Here is a 21,173-nt window from a genome sequence, read left to right as displayed (position 1 = left end):
TAACGTTAGAGTGCTTTTCAAGTACAGTGTCTTACCATTGCGGAAGACCTGTCCCGTGGCATCAAGGCATCGCGTGCTTTTGAGAGTTATATACCGAAGTGACTTAGCCTCAAGGCTATATCTTTAATAAGCGTTGTACCGATTGCTCAAGACATCTCACCTGAAGACTGCACGGTGCCTCGAAATTACACTGCAAGCGGAAAACGGTGTTATGCAAAGGCTGAATCCTGCTCATACCTGAATGTTAATTAGTGCCCGGAGATTTCTGTGTATTACACGTAGCGCTGTCCTTGTCAATGTTTTTTTCGCAGCTTTGTGTAGAGATGCAATACCTTGTCGGTCGAGAAGCCACTCTTCTGAAATAACGAGGACCACTTGCCCGAGAAGTTTTGTACCAAGACAGAAGACCTGTACCTGATCAAGCAAGCAACTGGTGCCAAGACTACGTAACGCAACCTGAAGAGTATATTTATCTAAACTTCGTTGTGTAAATCGTTCAGCAGTTCTAGCTGAAGTCTAGCCGGCTTATACACGAGTCATGTCTAGATACTGTGCCTTAGTCATGACTCAAATGAGAATGCATACTGCGGTCATTCTGCAGGGCGATGACACGTTCGTGCACATAAAAGACGGAGTAAAGGCTATGCCACACATTTGTTGTCTCAATCGAATAGTATATCTTACACCACTATGCAATGTAGCTTGGTTATTTCTTGAATAAATAAAACTTGAATGAGACATTTGCCTTCTTTTTGTCTATGTGAGATGTTTAAAGAAAAAAAAATACGAATTGCAACCTGTTATATGAAGTCTCATCTTCTGCGTAGCTATGTCTGTGTACATTGTGGGCTCAGGTCCAGCGTATGGCCGGAACCTTCAGAAAGGATGCAGTGATGACAGCGCGAACATTTCAACCTTTACTTTCTGAAGACCAGGTCACGACTGAACTTTTGCCACATTTGCACGTGCGCATCGGGTTGTTCGTTATAATCTCCTACGACAGGTTGGGCCGCTGCCAGTTCTCTCTATAACACATGCTATGTCATAAGACGACGAAAAAAAGTATGTGCTACTCCTAGCGAAAATATGGGCTGTGGGCCTGCGTAAGCCAATGATAGCTGCCGCTGGTTGTCCGCTGAACAGACAGAAGCGTACATTGCACTTCGTGCCAAGACCTTGACGCTCTCTTTCCGCCTGTACCACTCGATTGCTGGCGGGTTATGTTACGTTCAGTCGTAGTTCTTCCATAGTTAGCTCACGCTACCTTTTCATGCATTGCTTAACGTTAGTTGCACGAACAGACATAGCAATGTTCAAGCCTTGTCGAACACTTCCCAGAAAATACAGGACGGTCATAATTAAGCAGACTGGCAGCTTTAGTATCGGTATGTTTATTTTGATCTCTATCATACCTGTACAAATGTTTATCTAGCCACGAACCTTTCTCTCCATTCATTTATCTTCAAGTATATATGCTCTAACTCAACCGGAACTACAGGTATGTTACCATGACCGTGACAGACGTAAGAACGTGAGAAAATATGTACACTCGTGCTTCTGGTTTTGCTTGGCAATACGCCGTCAAAGCGGAGGCGAGTTGAAAGAGGCAGAAAACTGCAGTCAATTCATCAGGGAAGGTGTTCACGTTTTTTATTTACTATTCGAGCCATACGAAAACAGTTGTTAGATAATTAAAACTCGTAGAGACTACCACCTGTGGGATAATTGCTAAATTAAACCGCGGCGTTCTTGAGGTAAAGTGGGCACTGTTGCGAAGCGCGCCTCCGACGACGTTACGAAGGGCGCCACGAAATCTCACCACTGCAACCACTATTTACGAAAGACGGCGACGTCAACACGGTCCCGAAGACGCCACTGCTTCGAACTCCACCGGGAAGGTCACCAGCCGTTTGATAGCGTAGGTTTCTCAGCTTGCGACTGCTTCTGCGCAGAGCTGATAGACGAGCGGACGAGACGACGGTGAGTTAAACAAGGTTTATGTACAGCATATATATACAGAGGCGTTACAAATTCGGCACTGGGGCCAACAGCTTAGCGACCCGAAGAGCCGAGCTCTCCTCTCGTAACACATAGGTCTACTGCTCGCGACGCGCCGCAGGGCTTTTTTTATATGCACCGGGTGGATTCTTTCAGTAACCAAATGTCCAACCAGAAGCGCGGCTGGTCGTGAGGTCAGACTCCTCCATTGGGGTCGCCACTGGGCCGCGTCATTCTCATCAAATATGGAGCCGCTGCGCTGCACGTGGCTGCACCCAAGGACGAGTGACGTCGCCAGGCATTGCGTCAGACCCGCCAGACAGGAAGTCGCCAATTGCTTCGACGGGCTCGCTGGCTGAGGTGACTCACTGTGCGTGCGCGGCAGAAAGGCACCGCCGCGTGATGACGCCGTTCAGTTGTTCGCGTCATGCGAGCTCGCGGGCTGGCTGGCCTTGACACAGGTTGCCTTTTTCAGAAGCATGAACGTTCGCTGTGGACTCGCAGGCATAACAGTACTTAAGAGCTTCCGTGGAGGAATAATCCAGTGTACAAACAGGCGACACAAGAGCTGCACTGGGTAACAATCCGCGCTATCGTAGCTCGACAAAGAAATATGCCTCATGCCCGACGTTGTATGTGGGACAGGTTCGATTGAGTAAACCTTAGGGGCAGACTTTGCGCCCCCCCCTTTCACGGGTGATTAGGGTGGCGCCTTCCTCCCCCCGACCTCCCCCCCCCCCTTGTGCGCACGCCTGTGGTTCTACAGTTTTGTCAAATGTAGCTCATCAATGTAGTTCATAGATTTACCAGCAACAAAACCCATCAGAAAGATTGACTATACGGCGTGAGCAGCCCGGTACTTCAAAGCATTTATGCTTGTGCACATCTTTCAAAACCTAAAGATTCAGGCACATTGGATAAATTACGAGCTCGGCTGCCCACACCGCGGAGCGGTGGCCAAAAAGGCAAAACTGTCAGAAATGGACGTCTTCGTCATTCGTGAAACAGTTTGTTGGCTGTCTGCCGATGTTGTCTAGCGGTCACGGTGCTAGGCTGGTGTACCCAAAGGTGGCGGGTTCGATCCCTGCTGCGACGGTCGCGCGGCGAAATGCAATAAACCCGTGTTCTGTGCAGCGGCGCAGCCAGCGGGTGGCACACCAAGCCTGGGCCACGGTATACAGCGCACAAGGTAACACTCGACCACATGCGCCTGCCTGGCCCCCAAGGTGACCCCCCCTTTCCTCCATCCCCAAAAATATATTTTTCTGGAGACAGCCCTGGTCCTGTGTATTTTGAGAAGGTGAAATGATATGAAGCTTGTGTACTGTGCAATGTCGGTGCAGGTTAAATAACCGCATGTGGTCAATATTTCCGTTATAAAACCCAGTGATTATCAAAATTTGATAGGGCTGTTGGAGACCGAGCGGCCCTGTTAAATCATAATAATTTCAGGTGTAATGGAAGTAGTAGGCAATGTCCAATAGAAGCGAATTACGTGCTTTATGTAACATGTACAGTAAATTCCCTATACGTTATTGGCCGTTCACGGCGCTTCAAACGTGAGAGGAGTTCACGCGAGCCGTGAAAGCGGGATAGTCGACTTCATCGAAGTTAAAAATGAATTCCCCGATGATGTTGACTGACAGCAGCACCGAAGTCACCATGAAGGCCTTGATCATCAGCCCCGGGACAAGCTGCGAATGTAAAAAAAAAAATTCAAATTTCCACCACGCAGCTTTATATACATATTTATTAAAATGAATTCACCATGATTTAGCCGAATGAATATATAACTTAACCGAATTCGTTTGACAATTTTGTGAGGTAACAAAAGAAAGACGCACGCAGGCAATGAAAAATGATAGCAACAAATTTGAAATTTATGCGAAGTCTAGCAGCTAACTGCTTTAGCGTCAGATCTCACATAAGTCGACAAAACGTCGGTGTAAGAGAACACGGCCGCTCCAGTGAGCGAAGAGGTTTTCGTGTTGCCCGTCTCCGGTAAGAATGGTGAGAGCATAGTACATACAAGGCTATAACCATCCAATGATCTCTATCGAAACTTCGCTCGCCTTTGTCATTAATGTTCACAGCGGCTAACCCAGCAACGCAAGCCATGCTCCTTCGTCTTACGGAGCTGGCCAGTATGCGTTTCATCTCAACTTGAATCACGTCCGTCATCCGCCTTCGAAAGCCTTCGCTCGCCCATACAATATACGAGTAGTGAGACGATGTTATTCATTTGGTTTTTAAATGGAACGTGACGGCAACGGCACAAGTGAACCTTGATTGTCCATATAATTGCTATCAAGATAAAAGAAAAAGGAAGTGGACGGACACCGCATTGTCTTGTCACTACCTCCCTTCGTGTCTTGTCGCTACCTCCCTACGTCTTTTGGTGTTGTTTCTTCGCAACAAGTGTGGCGCATTAGATGCGTGTGTTGCGAGGGCGCGACGGCAGCGAGTGTGGTTACCAAGTCGGCGATGCTGATATCGGCGTAGGAGACCACGACAGTGATGGCTGTGCAGGCCACGGGCGTCAGCAGGGCCGTGCTTGAAGCCACCGCCACGGGAATCGCGAGGTAAAGTGGGTGCGCATTGCTCTGCTTCGCCTGCAGGGATATATAATCAATGCCCGAAGGCAGCCTAAGTGACAGGTTATTCATGAATGAAGTAATGAGGGAAAACGCAATAGACAATGAGCAAGACTGGCGAACGATTTTTTTTGCGTTTGGTTTGAAGATTCAACGGTATCAATCAATCAATCAATCAATCAATCAATCATCTCAGTCAACACAGTACATTAGCGCTTTTGCACGCAGCGGAAAGGAACATTCTAATCGGTGAGAATATATGCCTTCCGCGACATTGTCTTGTGTACCAACTTAAAAAGCTACTTGGAAGTGGAAGTAAACAGTAAACAAAAAGACGTAAGCGAGGCTCGGTATACTATACATAAAATTTAGAATGCACCACAACAACAGATCAACAATATTTACAATTTGTACAGCCCATCAGTGAAGGCCTGCTGAGCTGCGGCTTCTCCGGCACCGCGCTCTGGAAATTAAACGATGGATCTCTAAAACCACGCATTGATATTTTCAACTTAAAACTAGGTTTGTCATAGTTTGTGACGCAGAAGGCCGTCGCTCATGGCATCAGTACACGTCACATGAGTGCAGCGCGCGCTCAGAGCTTCGCGATTCCACCGAGTTAAGCACATAACCATCACACAAGAAGCCCAAAAGAAGCGGTAACTATATAACTTGTCCTATTCTTGAAAATATTTTTAATTAAATGAACATGTCATAAATGCGAAGGGGAGTGGACAAAATAAATGTCATTGTTTTATACAGATCAAACTTGCGCAATGTGAACAAAAGCCCACATTCACTATTCTCCAGGGTATAGTTTCCAATCGGTTGGATTCATGTTGCTTGTTTATTTCCGTATATTAGATGCGGAGCATCTTATACTCGCGCCTTGTAGTGCGCCGTCCGCACCGCTTCTCGAACATTCGACAGCTGACGCGCGCGCATGCGCCGTCGCGCCGTCGCCCACTCTTCCACCATCTGTGCATCCCTTCCTCCTCTACACACCGCGCGCGCTTCACTCCTCCACCATCTGTGCACCCTTCCTCCTCTACACACCGCGTTCGACATCTACAATTCTCCTGATTCTCCAGTGGACGCGCATGTGGCGTCGCGCTTCGAGAACATTCAACAGCTGACAGTGCATGCGCCGTCGTGCTGTATATATACTCAAGGTCGGCGCTCGCTCGCTCAGTTGCCGCTCGTCGGTTGGTTTGTACGGCGCGTCGACGTCCAAGGTCGCGGTGAAATGAATTCCAACGAATCCACAAACACAATGATCGACGTCCCTTCGACCAGCGCCGCCCTTTCGCATACGTGTGTACGTGTTCACTCATTTAACGCCCCCTCCTACAACTACGTTAACCAATTTAGCCATCGACCCAAGTAAGTCGCAATTTAACACCCCATTTCACAACCACGTTAACCAATTTAGCCATCGACCCAAGTAAGTCACACTTTAACACCCCGTTAACCAATTATATGGTCCGCATCCTCCTCAGTGTTCCCCCGAGGGAAGCTGCGGGCAATTTTTTTGACTTCAGCACTGAAACACTCGAAGTAATCGACAAATGCGCTATTAGTGAACGAGAAACGCGCTATTGAAGAGCGTGATGGTCACCAATGTAACTGCATACATATTTGATTTTAAAAATGCAAAAAAGGCCCCCAAAACGCGGCAAGCGACTCAGTGAAAAAGAAGCCCAAACCCAAATATTACAAACGGAACTGGTCAACTCTGACGAGCACGTACCAGAGTCACCGCTACGGGTACGAGCATAGATGCCGTGGTCGTGCTGCTGACGACCTCGGTGAGAAAAGCAGCGGCGCAGGTGAGGACCAACTGGTTGGTCACTGGATCCATGTTGTTCATCTGCAGTATCGCGTCGCTCACCAACGCCGAGAAGCCCGACACCTGAGAGCAAACGGTCCTTCGAGGGTCAGCGCACGATCCCCGCACGCGGTTCCGTCATAAATTCATTATAGGTATTCAGCGAGCACACAAGAAGGACGAATGGTGAAAGGGCAACCCTTTCGTGTTTATTTGTGTGTGCGCTTTGAAAGACTTCTACGAAAAATTCAAACCAACTCGACAAGTTTTCTACACTTCTACGTTACTTCATATTTATGCGAAAAGCTGAAAAAAAAAACTGGCGCCATATCCACGAAGTGAATCATGATGAGTGGGCGAAGCTCCGTAGGTAAACCTGGTAAACCGTGAATTCTCCGTACATCTTGCCCACTCGATTTTATCACAACGCTCCCCCTAGCGTACGTCGCCGCACTAAATCGAACAATTGCCTTCCACCAATGACACGCGCCATATGTCACATCATTCCTATTTTATAGCATCTCGCATCTTTCATCATCAACTACAAGTACCGCCGTCTAGTTTATAACATCTTCCATCTTTTCATCAGCAGCCACAAGTACCGCCATCTAGAGAACACTGCAAGAACTAAACGAGAGGTGGCTACATACAGGGGACGCACAGCCCACGCCTTAAGGAGCTTCGCCCCTAAAATTCTATCCCCTCGTTTGTAACTCGCAAGAGAACCCATAATTCGGAATTGCCCCCCAAAAAAACTGGGAGACGCGTGAGCCTTGCTTTCAAGAGTATAAAATGCGAGAGCGTGCCATGCGCATGACTTTGCGGCGGCTGCATTTCCGATGGAGGCGGAAATGTTGTAGGCCCGTGTGCTCAGATTTGGCTGCACGAGAACCCCAGGTGGTCTAAATTTCCGGAGCCCTCCACTACGGCGTCTCTCATAATCATATGGTGGTTTTGGGACGTTAAACGCCACATATGAATATGCGCATGACTTTCTCAATCGCTAGCCAGACTTTGGTGCTCTCATCAGAGCCGCAAGGGGGGAGTGATTCCTAAACGAAAAGAAGATAAAAGTGAGCCCCGTAACTGTCTCTCAGGGGGAGGACACCTCAACAGTAGCTCACGAGGGATGAAGGTAAGGAGGAATTAAAAGGATAGGATTGAAAGGTATAGAGATAGAGCAAGGAAACAAACGTATGCGCGCTTTTGACCGTTTCAAACCACCCTATACTCCAACTGCAAGCGCAGTTGCGCAGTGCCCACTACGCCATAATTATGACTTTTGCCAATCGGCTGCGCACGTGCCCGCAACGCAACACGCGAACCTACGTATACAGCTGCTCACTCTGTTGGCAGTTATGCTGATATTGATTAAATATGCCCGAATGCCTTGTAATAGCATGGGTCTTAAAAGCATCCCCTGGTTGTGAAGTTTACGTGTTTTGACATTAGACAGATCTCATGAGGTTGATTGGAGGAGACTTCAAACTAGAACATTTCCAAACCCGAAGCACCTAAGTCGCATCTACCCAGAAATATACCTAGATGACTCGTGTAAGCTATGTAGCATGAGACACGCCACCCTAGAGCATATTTTATGGGAATGCGCACAGATACAGGACGCCAATGCAGTCTCCCCAGAACAGCTTGGGGCGCGGTGGAGAGCCGCGCTGATCAGCCTCAGATCGGGCAGATCAAATATGGGCCATCCAGCGAGCACGGGAGGCGGCTGAGAGACAGCAGGGTGTCTCCGCCGCCCCTGGTGCGGCTTAGGCCCACGTCTCAATCCGCTGGTTAAATAAAGTTTGTTCACTCACTCACTTGACGCCTGGCACGATTCTACGGTTCAGCCACGCAATAATACGTCCGTTAACTCCCGTTACAACGTGGAAATCCACATGGTGCTTTGTTTGCGGAGGAGTTAGAAGCAATCGAGTGGGTCTGTAGCAGAACACTGTTTTACCACGCAGATGGCCTGGGTTCAATTCTCACCTGAACCGAATGTTTTATTCTTTACTTCACTTGTATTTCTGTCGCTTTTTTGGTCCAGGAAAACGCCGGTTTTTCGCTCACAACTAACGACACCGTTATCAACGCCGATGCCGGAATTTCCGCGAAACCAGCTTTTTAACGCTACTCAGTTAATTAAATTGAATAAACAATCAAACATATAAAAAATAAATAAACGAAGTCTCTTGTTCGCAGAAAAAGTCTCCCTCTATCGTGGTCAGAACCCAGGAAAGTCGCTCCGCAACACAAGTCAACTGAGATAAACAGCAATGCTAAGGCGAATTGACCCGCAAATCGAACCATGCACTAGCAAGAGGGTGCCGTCTAGCTCTCGCTTATCAGCCCGGTTTCGTCGGCACCAGTCGTTAGGGCTGCAAGGAAATGTGTCAGGATATTAAGACACGAAAACGTGTTTTGCCGCTCATCGCATGAAGCGCATGCGCACTTTGAAGATTGAGATAGCGGGCGCTTTCGCGCGCTGATAAAAAATGCGACATGAATAACGTGATCGCTTCTGTCCAGTTTCGCTACTTCTTCTCACTACGCTATGCGTTCTGGCATAGCTGTCGCACAAGGAAGTTCGAGTGCACGCTGCCCATACACGGACGCGAACACTGCAAATCAGTTATGCGCAATCCCGCGAAGTGCGGTCGTCTTCAAGTTGTTATCTTCATACAGGTGGCATAATTTTTTTTCTCCTTCGCCCTTTCATGAACCTTCTGGTCTTGTGCAAGACTGATTCGCAGATGCAGCTTTGGGGCCGTGTGCGCGCAATCACCGATTCAATACGTCTCGGGAGAAAGGTTTCGTACCCTGGACGCAATCAGCATGCTGTGCACGCAGCCGTACACGATGAGCACACCCCAGGGCATGCTGGAAGCGACGCGGCTCCAGCTCGCCAGCCTGCCACCGGCGGAAGCATCGTTGGACGGCGCTTCGCGCCAGAACGGCAGCTCTCCGGGCAGCGAGAACAGAGCCACGAACAGCACCTCGCCCAGCAACAGGCTCGAAGGGGCACTGCGATAAGGGTAAGTTGGGGCTTCGTCTCCTGCCAGCGCTCTTGTTTGAACCTTAACGGGACACTGAAGTGAACGCGCTGGTTTGGACTCATAAATTGTGCGCTGAAGACGTCACTTTCCCCATCACATGCAGGGGCGTAGCCAGGGGGGCGGGGGAATAAGTTTCCCGATAATTTTCAGTTTTGCTAGCACTATATATATATATATATATATATATATATATATATATATATATATATATATATATTAGTTATTCATTAACGAGGGTTTCGTAATGGCAGACTTGGTGCCGTTAGGTTGTGTACGAGGGACTATTTGGATAGCCGCCAAGATACCTCAGTGGTCGAGCATCGAACGCGTTATTCCAAGGTCGTAGGTTAGATTACTACTCACGGCAAGTTATTTTTTCACCCACTTTTCTTTCTTCCCATTTACATTACATTGGTTTTAATAACGTCCCCCTATACACTCCTTGGCATTATTGTCTGTTAGATCTCATTAATATTGTGTCAAAACACGGAAAAACGAGCCCTTAGGTATACACACAAATGCATGCACACTCGAACGTACAGACGGGTACACTGTTAAAGGAAACAGCTGCGTGAGCAGCACGTTTAGATTTCACTATCTTACGGAATCATAGCAGCTTAAATATGCGTAAGGCTACTGGGGGTTGAAAGTTATCGGCTTGCATGAACATTGTTTCTTAATTCACTTGCTCTTAAAGGGCCAGGAATATTGATGGTGTGCATTCGAGTGTTCCCTTCAACAGTGGGCCATACTGTACATAAAGTATTATTGAACCAAAAAAAAAAAAAAATCCGACTTCTCCCCTGCTCATGCGGGCATTAGTAGAGTGCATTAGTAGAGCAGTAAAAGGCCAGAGTTACCCTTTTAGAATCTCGTGCCGAAATCTACGCGCGTAAAATCATGGACTTTAAAAAATGCATTTGTCGTATTTTAGCAATATTTGCTCAGCAAAACTGCGTAAATTCCTCGGCACCCTCGATATCCTCAAGAACAGCACCCTCAGCTACTGCAGATTTACTGACTGGCAACCATAAACACCCAAATAGCAAGCATCAAAATCTATGACGTCATGGCGATTAGAGCGGAAACTTTAAGGCGGTGTCACCTCTCGAAGTATTTTTTTCTTCGCTTTCTCGGTTGCGAAGCGTCCTTTCTTGGCAATGGCGGTGATACTGGTATTGTGAAAGGGCACTTTACTGATACGAGAAAAATCACTCGTCTCTTCAGTGTCCCCATAAAAAAAAAAAGAAAGTGCAACTACAGATTCACACTACACGTGGCACCTGTAGGTTGTACTCTCGACATCGTCGAATTCTGCCACGTCGCCTATTCGATTGGAAGTCTGCGCTTAGTATATCTATGTCCTGCTGTCATATGGTTGACGCTCTTTGTCGTTTTTGTTCTTTCGGTTCCGTTTGACTTCATGTGACCTATTAGCCGCTTTGTCTCGAGACGAAGTTAAGCGAAATTATTGCTGTCACATTTCACCACCCTGACCGTTTCAGACTGACGACTTCGAATCGGCGCACCAAGTTCACAACGAGACATTTTTTTTTTATCCGAAACAAAATTCAAAACGGAGCAATAAGCAAAGCCTTACGTTCGAATCCGCAAGCACGAAAACTAGGCAAATTAGCGCACTACGCTTCATTCCGATGGCGGCTGTACGATCGCAGCGCCCAAGTTCCCTCTAGTATATACGGAAACTTCATGCCATGCAGGAGCTGATCACGGAAGCCATGCGTGTATGTAAGAGAAGCACGGACTGCTGGTCGAGTTGGTTATTCATCGTAACTGGGTTGCGCAAAAAGAAAGCGAAGTACAAAAGGAAGACACCTGGACACAGCGCTGTGTCCAGGTGTCTTCCTTTTGTAGTTCACCTTTTTCAAGCAACAAGATGTGTATGTAAGCGTTGGGTCCGACGCAGATTTTGACGGAGACGCAGAGTAAGGCATGTCAATGCAATTAAAAAAAGTTTATTGCTAGGCAAAGTAAATCATTTGCAAAAACGGTTTTAAGGTGCGTTATCGTTTCGAGCACCACATGCGTTAAATGGGGGATTGATCGACGGCTTGTTTCTTTTTCGTTAGACACAACTTGATGAAAGCAATATGCTTCATTTTTCTGTTTGCGTTAATACGACATAAGTTAGGGGGCATGGTACATGACGTTCGACTGCTTAATTAAGAGACGGCGATGTTTTCGTGTGTATACATGTGATGCATGGTGTAAGAGATTAGTGGTGGCAGGATAAGTCGGAGCGTTGCTTACTGCAGCGTCTTGTCCTCCGTGAGAGTCCCTTCTGAAGAGTAGAGGATCTTGCAGCCGAACCAAGCCAACGTGATGAACAGGATCAGACAGTCTCGCAGACTGCAAGTTGGACCACGATTAAAATGGGCATTCAACGTATGTAAGTCATTGGGGAGGGAACAAAGAATGCCTCGTTATAATGCAGAAACTAATACGGATAACTGTTACAGTAACTGCAACGAAGTTATTTATTCTTTTTCATCTCTCTCCTTCACTCTCTTTGAAGATGGGAAAGCGAGACCTTGCATAAGGGTTTGTATATTTGTTAGTGTGACGTCCTGTAAAGGTGACAGACAGCATGATCATAAAGTACACTGTGCTGCGAAAACAAATGAATAAACAAACAAATACATTGCTCCAAAAGACACAGGAGAGTGTGTAGTCTTTCCTGTAGACGAGTGATTTTGTTACGCTACGGCACACGTGATATGTCATATTAGCTACAGTTCGCCAGCATATTTCGTTGAAAAACTTTGGCGAGAAGAGCCAAGTGAAACCAACGAGCTTGGTACTTATTAAAACTATGACGAAAACAAACCTAAATTGTTATCACTACTAAATATTTATTCCCAGACAAATAAATATGGCGCTGTATTTTGCAGGGAAGGTCAGCTTGGTGCCACGTGTCTGTCTGTCTGTCTGTCTGTCTATCTATCTATCTATCTATCTATCTATCTATCTATCTATCTATCTATCTATCTATCTATCTATCTATCTATCTATCTATCTATCTATCTATCTATCTATCTATCTATCTATCTATCTATCTATCTATCTATCTATCTATCTATCTATCTATCTATCTATCTATCTATCTATCTATCTATCTATCTATCTATCTATCTATCTATCTATCTATCTATCTATCTATCTATCTATCTATCTATCTATATCTATCTATATCTATCTCTATCTATCTATCTATCTATCTCTATCTATCTATCTATCTATCTATCTATCTATCTATCTATCTATCTATCTATCTATCTATCTATCTATCTATCTATCTATCTATCTATCTATCTATCTATCTATCTATCTATCTATCTATCTATCTATCTATCTATCTATCTATCTATCTATCTATCTGTCTGTCTGTCTGTCTGTCTGTCTGTCTGTCTGTCTGTCTGTCTGTCTGTCTGTCTGTCTGTCTGTCTGTCTGTCTGTCTGTCTGTCTGTCTGTCTGTCTGTCTGTCTGTCTGTCTGTCTGTCTGTCTGTCTGTCTGTCTGTCTGTCTGTCTGTCTGTCTGTCTGTCTGTCTGTCTGTCTGTCTGTCTGTCTGTCTTCTTAGCTTGTTTCCATTTGAGTTGTCTGTGGTAGTATGTCTAGTGTGGTATCTTACGCATCAGACCTGTGTCGTCACAATAGTGGAAAGCTATCTGGAAGGTTAGTGGAATATTTGGGACATAGTGGAAGGCTATCTGGGATGCGAAGCGAGCGCCCCATCGCCATCTAGTGCACACTACGAGTACTAGGGGTTGACTACGACGCGACGCAGGACTAACCCTAAATCTCACGCCCCTAAAAAATACGATTTAGAGTAGTAAGCATTCTACTACGGGGGCGCAGTAAACTGCTTCTTTCGCGCTCACTGATAAGTTGCTCGACAGTTTTGTGACCAACATGTAAATTGAATTCTGGCACCTTCGTAGTAATAATTTAAAGGGCTTGCCTGAAATTGTTGATCTCGTAGTATTTGTGCTTGAGTGCGTGGCTGATGGCGTATCTGGCGTCCTCGTCCTCATCGGCATCGCTGCGAAAGATGAAAGCTACGATAAGGTATCAGCCTGAACGTATGTGGACACTACGAAGTCTTGTTTTATTTAATTGTGATGACATTTATATGGCTATATGGAAACTTCAGGCACAGTATCACCGTCGTTGCTGGCGTTGCCATGATGTTCTGTCTAAACTCGAAGGGCGATAACATGTATCCCCTCGCTTCGTATATGCTATGAGAGAGTGATATCGTGGAAGGGCAGCCGGTGATCGTGGCTCAAGCGAAGAGCAAACGCTGACTCCCTTCGTTGCGCGAAAGTACCGCGAAGGTAACAGTGGGGAAGGAGCTGCGTACTTCGATTTGCCGGGCACAGTCACGCGTGCCCTGTTATGACAGTGTTCGGAACACGGTCCATATCTTTGTGCGTGCTGTGTTCTAACCGCTGAGTTGGCGTTCAAGCGATAGGCATCACAAAGGTTGCTTCGTTCGCTGCAGCGTCCACATTTCCTAATGCCAGAGTTTTGACTTACGCCAGGTCGGATTCCGAAGGCGTTAGCTGCTAGCCTTATTTCGTATAACATTTTATTTTGTCACTATCGCATTCACAGTTTCGCCTGTGCGGTGAAGCTGACTGTTTTTCAGGGAGGGGGGTGGAGATAGGAACTGCCATACATTCCGAATTACATGAAGGCAATATGAAAGGGTAACCAGCTGACCGACACGTTTCATCTCTGGCTGCGCCGTGCCCGTCGGCAGCCTTCACACGCGTTCACTCTGACATAGAACATATGTTACGCGGGATGATGCCATTTTTGGACTTCACTTAGAACAGGACGGTGGGGGCGGAAAGGCACCTCGAGGGTCTATACAGTAGCTGCTGAAGTAATAAAATTCCTGGATTTTGCCGTGAAGCAGCCTTGCGCACCCAAATTCTCGTGCACGCCGTCTTTGGCTTCATAATGTTACGGGCAACCTATTTAATAAATTAAATACGATGCACGGTGCTCGGCGAACAAGATGGCGACAGTTCATCAACAACCAGCCACCAACGTCGTCTTTCTCTTTCTTGCAGACAGGCTGTGCCACCTGTTGCGTATCATAACCCCCCGGCGGTAGAAGCACCGTCTCGGTGCTTGAGGAACTCGGATGCGGTAGAAGGAGGGTGATAAGGCTTGAGTCGAGCTATGTGCGGGATGTCACTCGAAGGTGACGATGATGACGTTGAATTGGCTGGAACGATCTCGTATGTAACGTCAGTCACCTGGTGAACGACGCGGTATGGTCCAGTGTAGCGTGACAGCAGTTTTTCAGAAAGCCCTACACGTCGAGTGGGGGACCAGAGGAGGACAAGGGAACCCGGTGAAAAGTGCACGTTTCGATGATGGGAATCGTAGAGCTGTCTTTGGTGCTCCTGTGAAGTCTGCAGGCGGCTGCGGGCGAGTTGGCGTGCGTGGTCGGCTCGCGCTATGGCTTCGCCGGCATACTCCGTGACTGAGGGCAGCAAGGTGTCAAATGGTAAGGCGGGTTCTCGGCCGTATAGAAGACAGAATGGTGAATAGCCGGCAGTGTCGTGACGTGACGAATCATATGCGAACGTCACAAATGGCAAATGAACGTCCCAGTCTTGGTGGTCGGCCGCTACGTATTTAGAAAGCATGTCGGTTATAGTGCGGTTGAAGCGCTCCGTAAGACCGTTCGTTTGCGGATGGTACGAACTGGCAAACTTGTGCTGGGCAGAGCAAGAACGCAGGATTTCATCAACGACAGCTGATAGAAAGGTCCGGCCCCGGTCAGTGAGAAGTTGGCGTGGAGCTTCGTGTACTAAAATAATATCATAACCAGAAAGTCCGCCACATCGGTTGCGCAACTCGTCGGAAGTGCTCGTGTGATAGCGTACCGTGTCGCATAGTCAATGGCGACAGCGATCCATTTGTCGCCTGAGCTGGAGATCGGGAAAGGGCTAAGCAGGTCGAGGCCAACTCGAAAAAAAGGTTCAATGGGAATGTCGATCGGCTGAAGGAATCCAGCTGGTAGGGAATATGGCTTTTTGCGGCGCTGGCAGGGCTCACAAGCGGCGATGTAGCGTCGAACAGAGCGGGCAAGACCAGGCCAAAAGAAACGACGACGTACACGGTCGTATGTGCGAGAGACGCCCAAGTGGCCCGCCAAAAGAGCGTCATGAAGTTGGTTGAGAACAGTCGTACGAAGATGTGCTGGTATGACGGGGAGCAAGTCATGGCCATATGGATCGAGGTTACGGCGATACAGGATGCCGTCTTTTACCAGGAACATTTGTAGAGATGCGTCGCGAGGCATTGACTCAAGCTTGTCAATGATGGTTCGCAGGGAAGCATCCCGGCGTTGTTCGTGGCCAATGTTGAGTAGCTGCGTCACAGACAGAAGGTCTGGAAAGGTGTCAGTATGGGCAGCCTCTCCCACAGGGTAGCGTGATAAACAATCAGCATCTTGATGTGACCGCCCTGTTTTGTAAGTTACGGTGAACGTGTATTCTTGTAATCGTAGAGACCAACGAGCGAGGCGTCCGTGGGATCCTGGAGTGAGGGCAGCCAGCAGAGCGCGTGGTGGTCGGTGACTATCCGGAATGGACGCCCGTATAAGTATGGGCGAAACTTGGCGACTGCCCACACAAGAGCGAGACACTCACGTTCCGTGATTGAATAGTTGCGCTCGGCTGTAGATAGCAGTCGGCTTGCATATGCTATAACACGGTCATGTCCGCGTTGATGTTGCATTAGCATTGCCCCGATGCCATGCCCACTAGCGTCAGTGCGAACCTCTGTTGGAGCTGATGGATCGAAATAGGCTAAAATCGGCGGTGTTGTAAGGAGCGTCGTGAGCTGGGAAAAAGATGAGGCTTGATCAGCACCCTAGAAAAATGGGGTGTCCTTCTTCAGGAGGTTTGTTAGTGGGCGTGCAATGATGGCGAAGGCCTTAACAAACCGTCGAAAGTACGAGCACAAGCCCACAAAACTGCGAACGTCCTTTGTTGACTTCGGAACAGGAAAGTCCGTGATGGCGCGAATTTTTTCGGGATCCGGGCGGACTCCTGCGGCATCGACAATGTGGCCAAGTACGGTTATTTGACGACGAGCAAAGTGGCATTTCGACGAGTTCAGTTGAAGTCCGGCTCGACGAAAAACTTCAAGAATCGCCGATAAACGCTTGAGATGGGAGTCGAATTTGGGCGAGAAAACGATAACGTCGTCTAAATAACATAAGCAGGTTGACCATTTAAACCCTTGGAGCAATGAGTCCATCATTCTTTCAAATGTGGCCGGCGCATTACAGAGACCAAAGGGCATAACTTTGAAGTGATAAAGCCCGTCAGGAGTGACGAATGCGGTCTTCTCACGGTCCATCTCATCCACAGCGATCTGCCAATAGCCAGATCGAAGGTCGATAGTGGGGAAATACGTAGCACCGTAAAGGCAGTCTAAGGCATCGCCGATTCTAGGCAACGGACAAACATCTTTCTTCGTAATTTTGTTCAGATGCTTATAATCTACACAAAAGTGCCATGTTCAATCCTTCTTTCTGATCAGGACGACAGGAGAAGCCAGGGGCTACAAGAGGGTTCGATTATGTGGGACACAGTTAGGCGGAAGGCGTGCGAAATCAATGCAGCAAAGGCGACGTTGGGGTGGGTTGGTCAGATCAGAAAGTAGAGGCATTTTACGGTCAAGACAGCCGGCTGAACAATCTATAAGGGCCGAGTGAGCGGTTGGAAAATTCATGCCTAGAATTACTTCATGAGGGCAATTTTCTATAACGGTGAAAAGAACAGCAGTGCTTCTATCGGTGATAGTCACACGGGCGGAGCACATGCCAATAATCACGGCAGTTCCCCCGTCGGCGACTCGAACGGTTTGTTTCGAGGCGGGTGTGACAACTTTCTTTAGGCGGCGACGAAGAGCAGCACTCATTATGGACACATGCGCGCCGGTATCGACCAACGCGCGCACAGGTACATTGTCTAAAGTAACGTTCAACAGATTCCGGGTGGTCCATAATGTTACACGAGGATTTCTTGCAGAGGTCGTCATCAATGCAGCTTCACCTCCAGAAGCTGCACTGCCTAGTTTTCCGGTCGGGGGCGCTGCGAATAGGTCGGAGAGGCAGGACGGCGTTGTGGGGGCGAACGAGATTGACGGCGAGCAGGGGATGGTGAGCGGGCGTAGCGAGGTCTCGTCAGAGGTGCGGCAGAATCAGAGGATGTGGTCGGCATAGGGGAATCAAAATCAAATGTTGAGGACGACTGGTGGTCAGAAGTGGCCTGGGTAGGAGGCCCATAGCGTGCCGGCGGAGCCCAGTGATTGCGGCAGTGGCGAGCAATATGACCGACACGTCGGCAGTTGAAGCATATGGGCTTGTCGTCCAGTGTACGCCATTCAGACAAATTGCGATGTCGAGAGTAGTTGGGACCAAATCGAGGAGCAGGGGGACGACGATAAAAAGGCTCGGCAGAGGAGACTGGCTGAATGGTGTGTAGGCCGACGTTCGATAATTCTTGACGAACGACGGCTTGTATCAGTGAGATAGTGGTCGGTGAAGGATCAGGCGTTGGAAATGGAGTAGCTACTGGTTGGGCTGCCTCGACCTCACGACGAATGATGCGGGTGAGGTTGTCACATCGGGGAACTGGGTGGACGGAGTCATCACAAGAGGAAGTAGCAGCTGTGTTCGGCAGGCGCGTGATGCCATGGGTGACGCGGCGGGCTTTAGCCTGTTCTAGACGGCGGCATTCTGTCAGGATCGTGTCGATGCTCGTGACATTATTACAAACCAGCAGGTTGAAGGCATCGTCAGCAATCCCTTTGAGGACATGATTAACTTTTTCTTCTTCTGACATGCGCTGGTCGACCTTGCTACAATGCGCCAAGACGTCAAGAATGTATGAGACGTACGATTCAGTAGACGTCTGGGCGCGAGTGGCGAGAGTCTTCTTGGCAGCGAGCTAACGACCAGATGAATCGCCGAAAAGATCACAGATCTTCGATTTGAAAAGATCTCAGCTTGTGATTTCGGCTTCGATGGTTTCTAACTATGTCCGCGGCGTGCCGTCGAGGTAGAGCACAACATTGGCGAGCATGAGCGTGGGATCCCAGCGGTGGGTAGCACTGACTCGCTCGTTTCGGTGCAGCCAGGAGTCAACGTCGATGGTGCCGTCAGCGGAGAAAGTTCCAGGATCCCGCAGGGGTGGCAGGGTGACGTAGGTTGTCGACTCGGATCGAGAGACCGGTGGGGATGAGGCACTGGCAGTTGAAGTAGCCCAAGAGTCCCCGGTGTTGCGACCGCTGCGCGTCTCCATCGAGGTACGGGAGTCGTCCACCTCCACCAATAATGTTACTGGTAACTTATTTAATAAATTAAATACGATGCACCGTGCTCGGCGAACAAGATGGCGACAGTTCATCAACAATCAGCCACCAACGTCGTCTTTCTCTTTCTTGCAGACAGGCTGTGCCAGCTGTTGCGTATCAATACTTTTCGTACATCTTGCGTAGCTTACACACGAGAAAATGCGGTGCATCCATACGTATATGGTTAATCCTTGGTTACACCAAAAGCTTTCGATGTAAACATAGTCGTCACGTGGCGTCACAGGCACAGCAGCTGCCCTTCGCTAGTACCAAATAGTGCCAGGAAATGTCGACACCAGCGGCGTTAGTTTCGCCTATTATCCCGTGCGCATTGATAAACTATCCGACGGTTTTCACTTTCGTTATGCTTATCACTCATCACTTTCTCACCTGAGAAAATGGGTGGTTATCGTGCTGTTACTCCTCTGTAGGCTCGCGTCATGATTACCGGACACAGATTTCATCGTCTCGTTACTAAGTTTCTTTTTTTTTTTTGCAAATCGGCTGGTATGAGCGTGAATGGCTACTCAGCCGCATATCGTTTTTATTATCTGAGAAAAATTTGTGAAAGTCAATATATTATCTATTTCCTGTCATATCACGTTGCATTACCCAGTTCTCTAGTGCAAAAATAACCGAAAAGCCAATTTGTTTGCTCCGATACGCACTTTTGGCGTCACCTTTGTTCATTCTTTACTTTTTGTGGGGAGTGGGGTATGGAGTGGGGGCAAAGAAAGAGGTCCGTATATCAAACACTTGAACGCTCAGCATCTCGGCTTGTTCGCATGTTTTTACTTAACGGTCTTTGCGCAAGCCCTTTTTTCCGTGCTCAAACATCTCTTTCGCTGTTAAAACAGGTGTTTAAACATGCTGTGAAGTACACGGCGTGCATTTTTTATCACAGGACCTTCGCCTTTCGAGGTTTGCTGTGGGTTTTCATATTTGCGTTGTGTACTTTAGCACAGTCCGCAGCTTCGTGGAGCCTCTGCTTTGGTTCACTATTAAAAAGATGTATAATAGAATCACAAACCGCAATCCCTAACCGAAAGTCTTTGAGCACGAAGAACACGTGCACAAATAAACGAGCGCGGAACACCGACGCTTGTGTCAAGTGTAACTACACGTTAAGCTCGCCTTTCTCTTCTTACCCGCATGATAAACTATATTGCCTTTTGCCGGTCCACTACGATAGGGCAAGATGATTGCCTTTTCTCTTCAATGGGGGCGCGTGACGCGCAAAAACTCACAAGGTCTCTAATGCATTCAACAAAGATGCTTCGAAGGCTAGAGCCATAATCTGTTTTTTTTTGTTGTTGTTGTTGTTGTTGTCCGTCGATGTACTGATCCTTTCTCAACACTGAAAGGTCTGTGGTGTCACACAACCACTGGTAGCAAAGGCGTTGCAGGCTACCCACATTTCAAGTGCGTTCGACATCAGCCCACCTTTGACGAAGCTGCGGCATGACATGATCACGTCATCACGTGACATTACTATCCCGTCACGATGACAGCCCAAATTTTGGCGATCAATGACGTCATTACATAATTTTTTTGCTACACTCGTGTCGACTCAGACGCCGATGATCACACACTTCGTGTTTGATCGCATTAACAATCGCATTAACAAATGGCGTCACTCACTAGCGTTCCAAGTAGCCCGTCATGAGAAGGCTCCAGGTGAAGGTCGCTGCGCTGACGGCGACCGGCAGGGTGACCAGCAGCCACCGCGTCGTGGTCAGCTCCTTGCGGTCGCCGTTGCTGCGTGGAGGTGGCTAACGTTGACCCGGGAAGAAAATTCTATGACGTTCGCGTATGAATACGCTAACGTTCTTGTTCATTTGTTTGATATGTTAGTTTAGCACACAAAAAACAGAGGAAAATTTCAGTTTCACCACAAGGACAAAACAATGAATGCGATAGCAACAAATTTCAATGTTATATGCGAAGTGAGGCTGGGGGCTAATTCTTTTGGATCTGATCTCACGGGTACAACGTTGACCCGGGAAGAAAATTCTATGACGTTCGCGTATGAATACGCGAACGTTCTTGTTCATTTGTTTGATATGTTAGTTTAGCACAGAAAAAAAACAGAGGAAAATTTCAGTTTCACCACAAGGACAAAACAATGAATGTGATAGCAACAAATTTCACTGTTATGTGCGAAGTGAGGCTGGTGGCTAATTCTTTTGGATCCGATCTCACGGGTAAAACGTGTGATGCGCTGGGGGATCTTAACAATTTGGACTTTACACGTGACATGATGGTGACGGCGAGCACACATTG

At 47.8% G+C, this 21,173-nt stretch overlaps 1 protein-coding gene across 2 annotated transcripts in view; it reads right to left on the bottom strand.

Moving 5' to 3' along the window:
* Nucleotides 1–3,479: 3,479 nt before the first annotated feature.
* Nucleotides 3,480–21,173, bottom strand: part of LOC142803711 (uncharacterized) — a 36,957-nt gene continuing 19,263 nt past the window's right edge. For both annotated transcript variants that reach the window (XM_075889409.1, XM_075889410.1), the window contains exons 8-14: nucleotides 20,532–20,648; nucleotides 13,462–13,542; nucleotides 11,751–11,849; nucleotides 9,243–9,447; nucleotides 6,343–6,504; nucleotides 4,473–4,610; nucleotides 3,480–3,692 (exon numbers count right to left, since the gene is read on the bottom strand). In XM_075889409.1, coding sequence (XP_075745524.1) covers nucleotides 3,552–3,692; nucleotides 4,473–4,610; nucleotides 6,343–6,504; nucleotides 9,243–9,447; nucleotides 11,751–11,849; nucleotides 13,462–13,542; nucleotides 20,532–20,648 — 943 coding nt within the window. In that variant the 3' untranslated portion in view covers nucleotides 3,480–3,551. The remainder of the gene's footprint in view (nucleotides 3,693–4,472; nucleotides 4,611–6,342; nucleotides 6,505–9,242; nucleotides 9,448–11,750; nucleotides 11,850–13,461; nucleotides 13,543–20,531; nucleotides 20,649–21,173) is intronic.

This window comes from Rhipicephalus microplus, chromosome 3, assembly GCF_043290135.1.
Source record: "Rhipicephalus microplus isolate Deutch F79 chromosome 3, USDA_Rmic, whole genome shotgun sequence".
In the NCBI taxonomy this organism is placed as follows: domain Eukaryota; kingdom Metazoa; phylum Arthropoda; class Arachnida; order Ixodida; family Ixodidae; genus Rhipicephalus; species Rhipicephalus microplus.
Note: the sequence above shows the minus strand (reverse complement) of the source record. Positions and strands in the feature narration are given on the sequence as shown.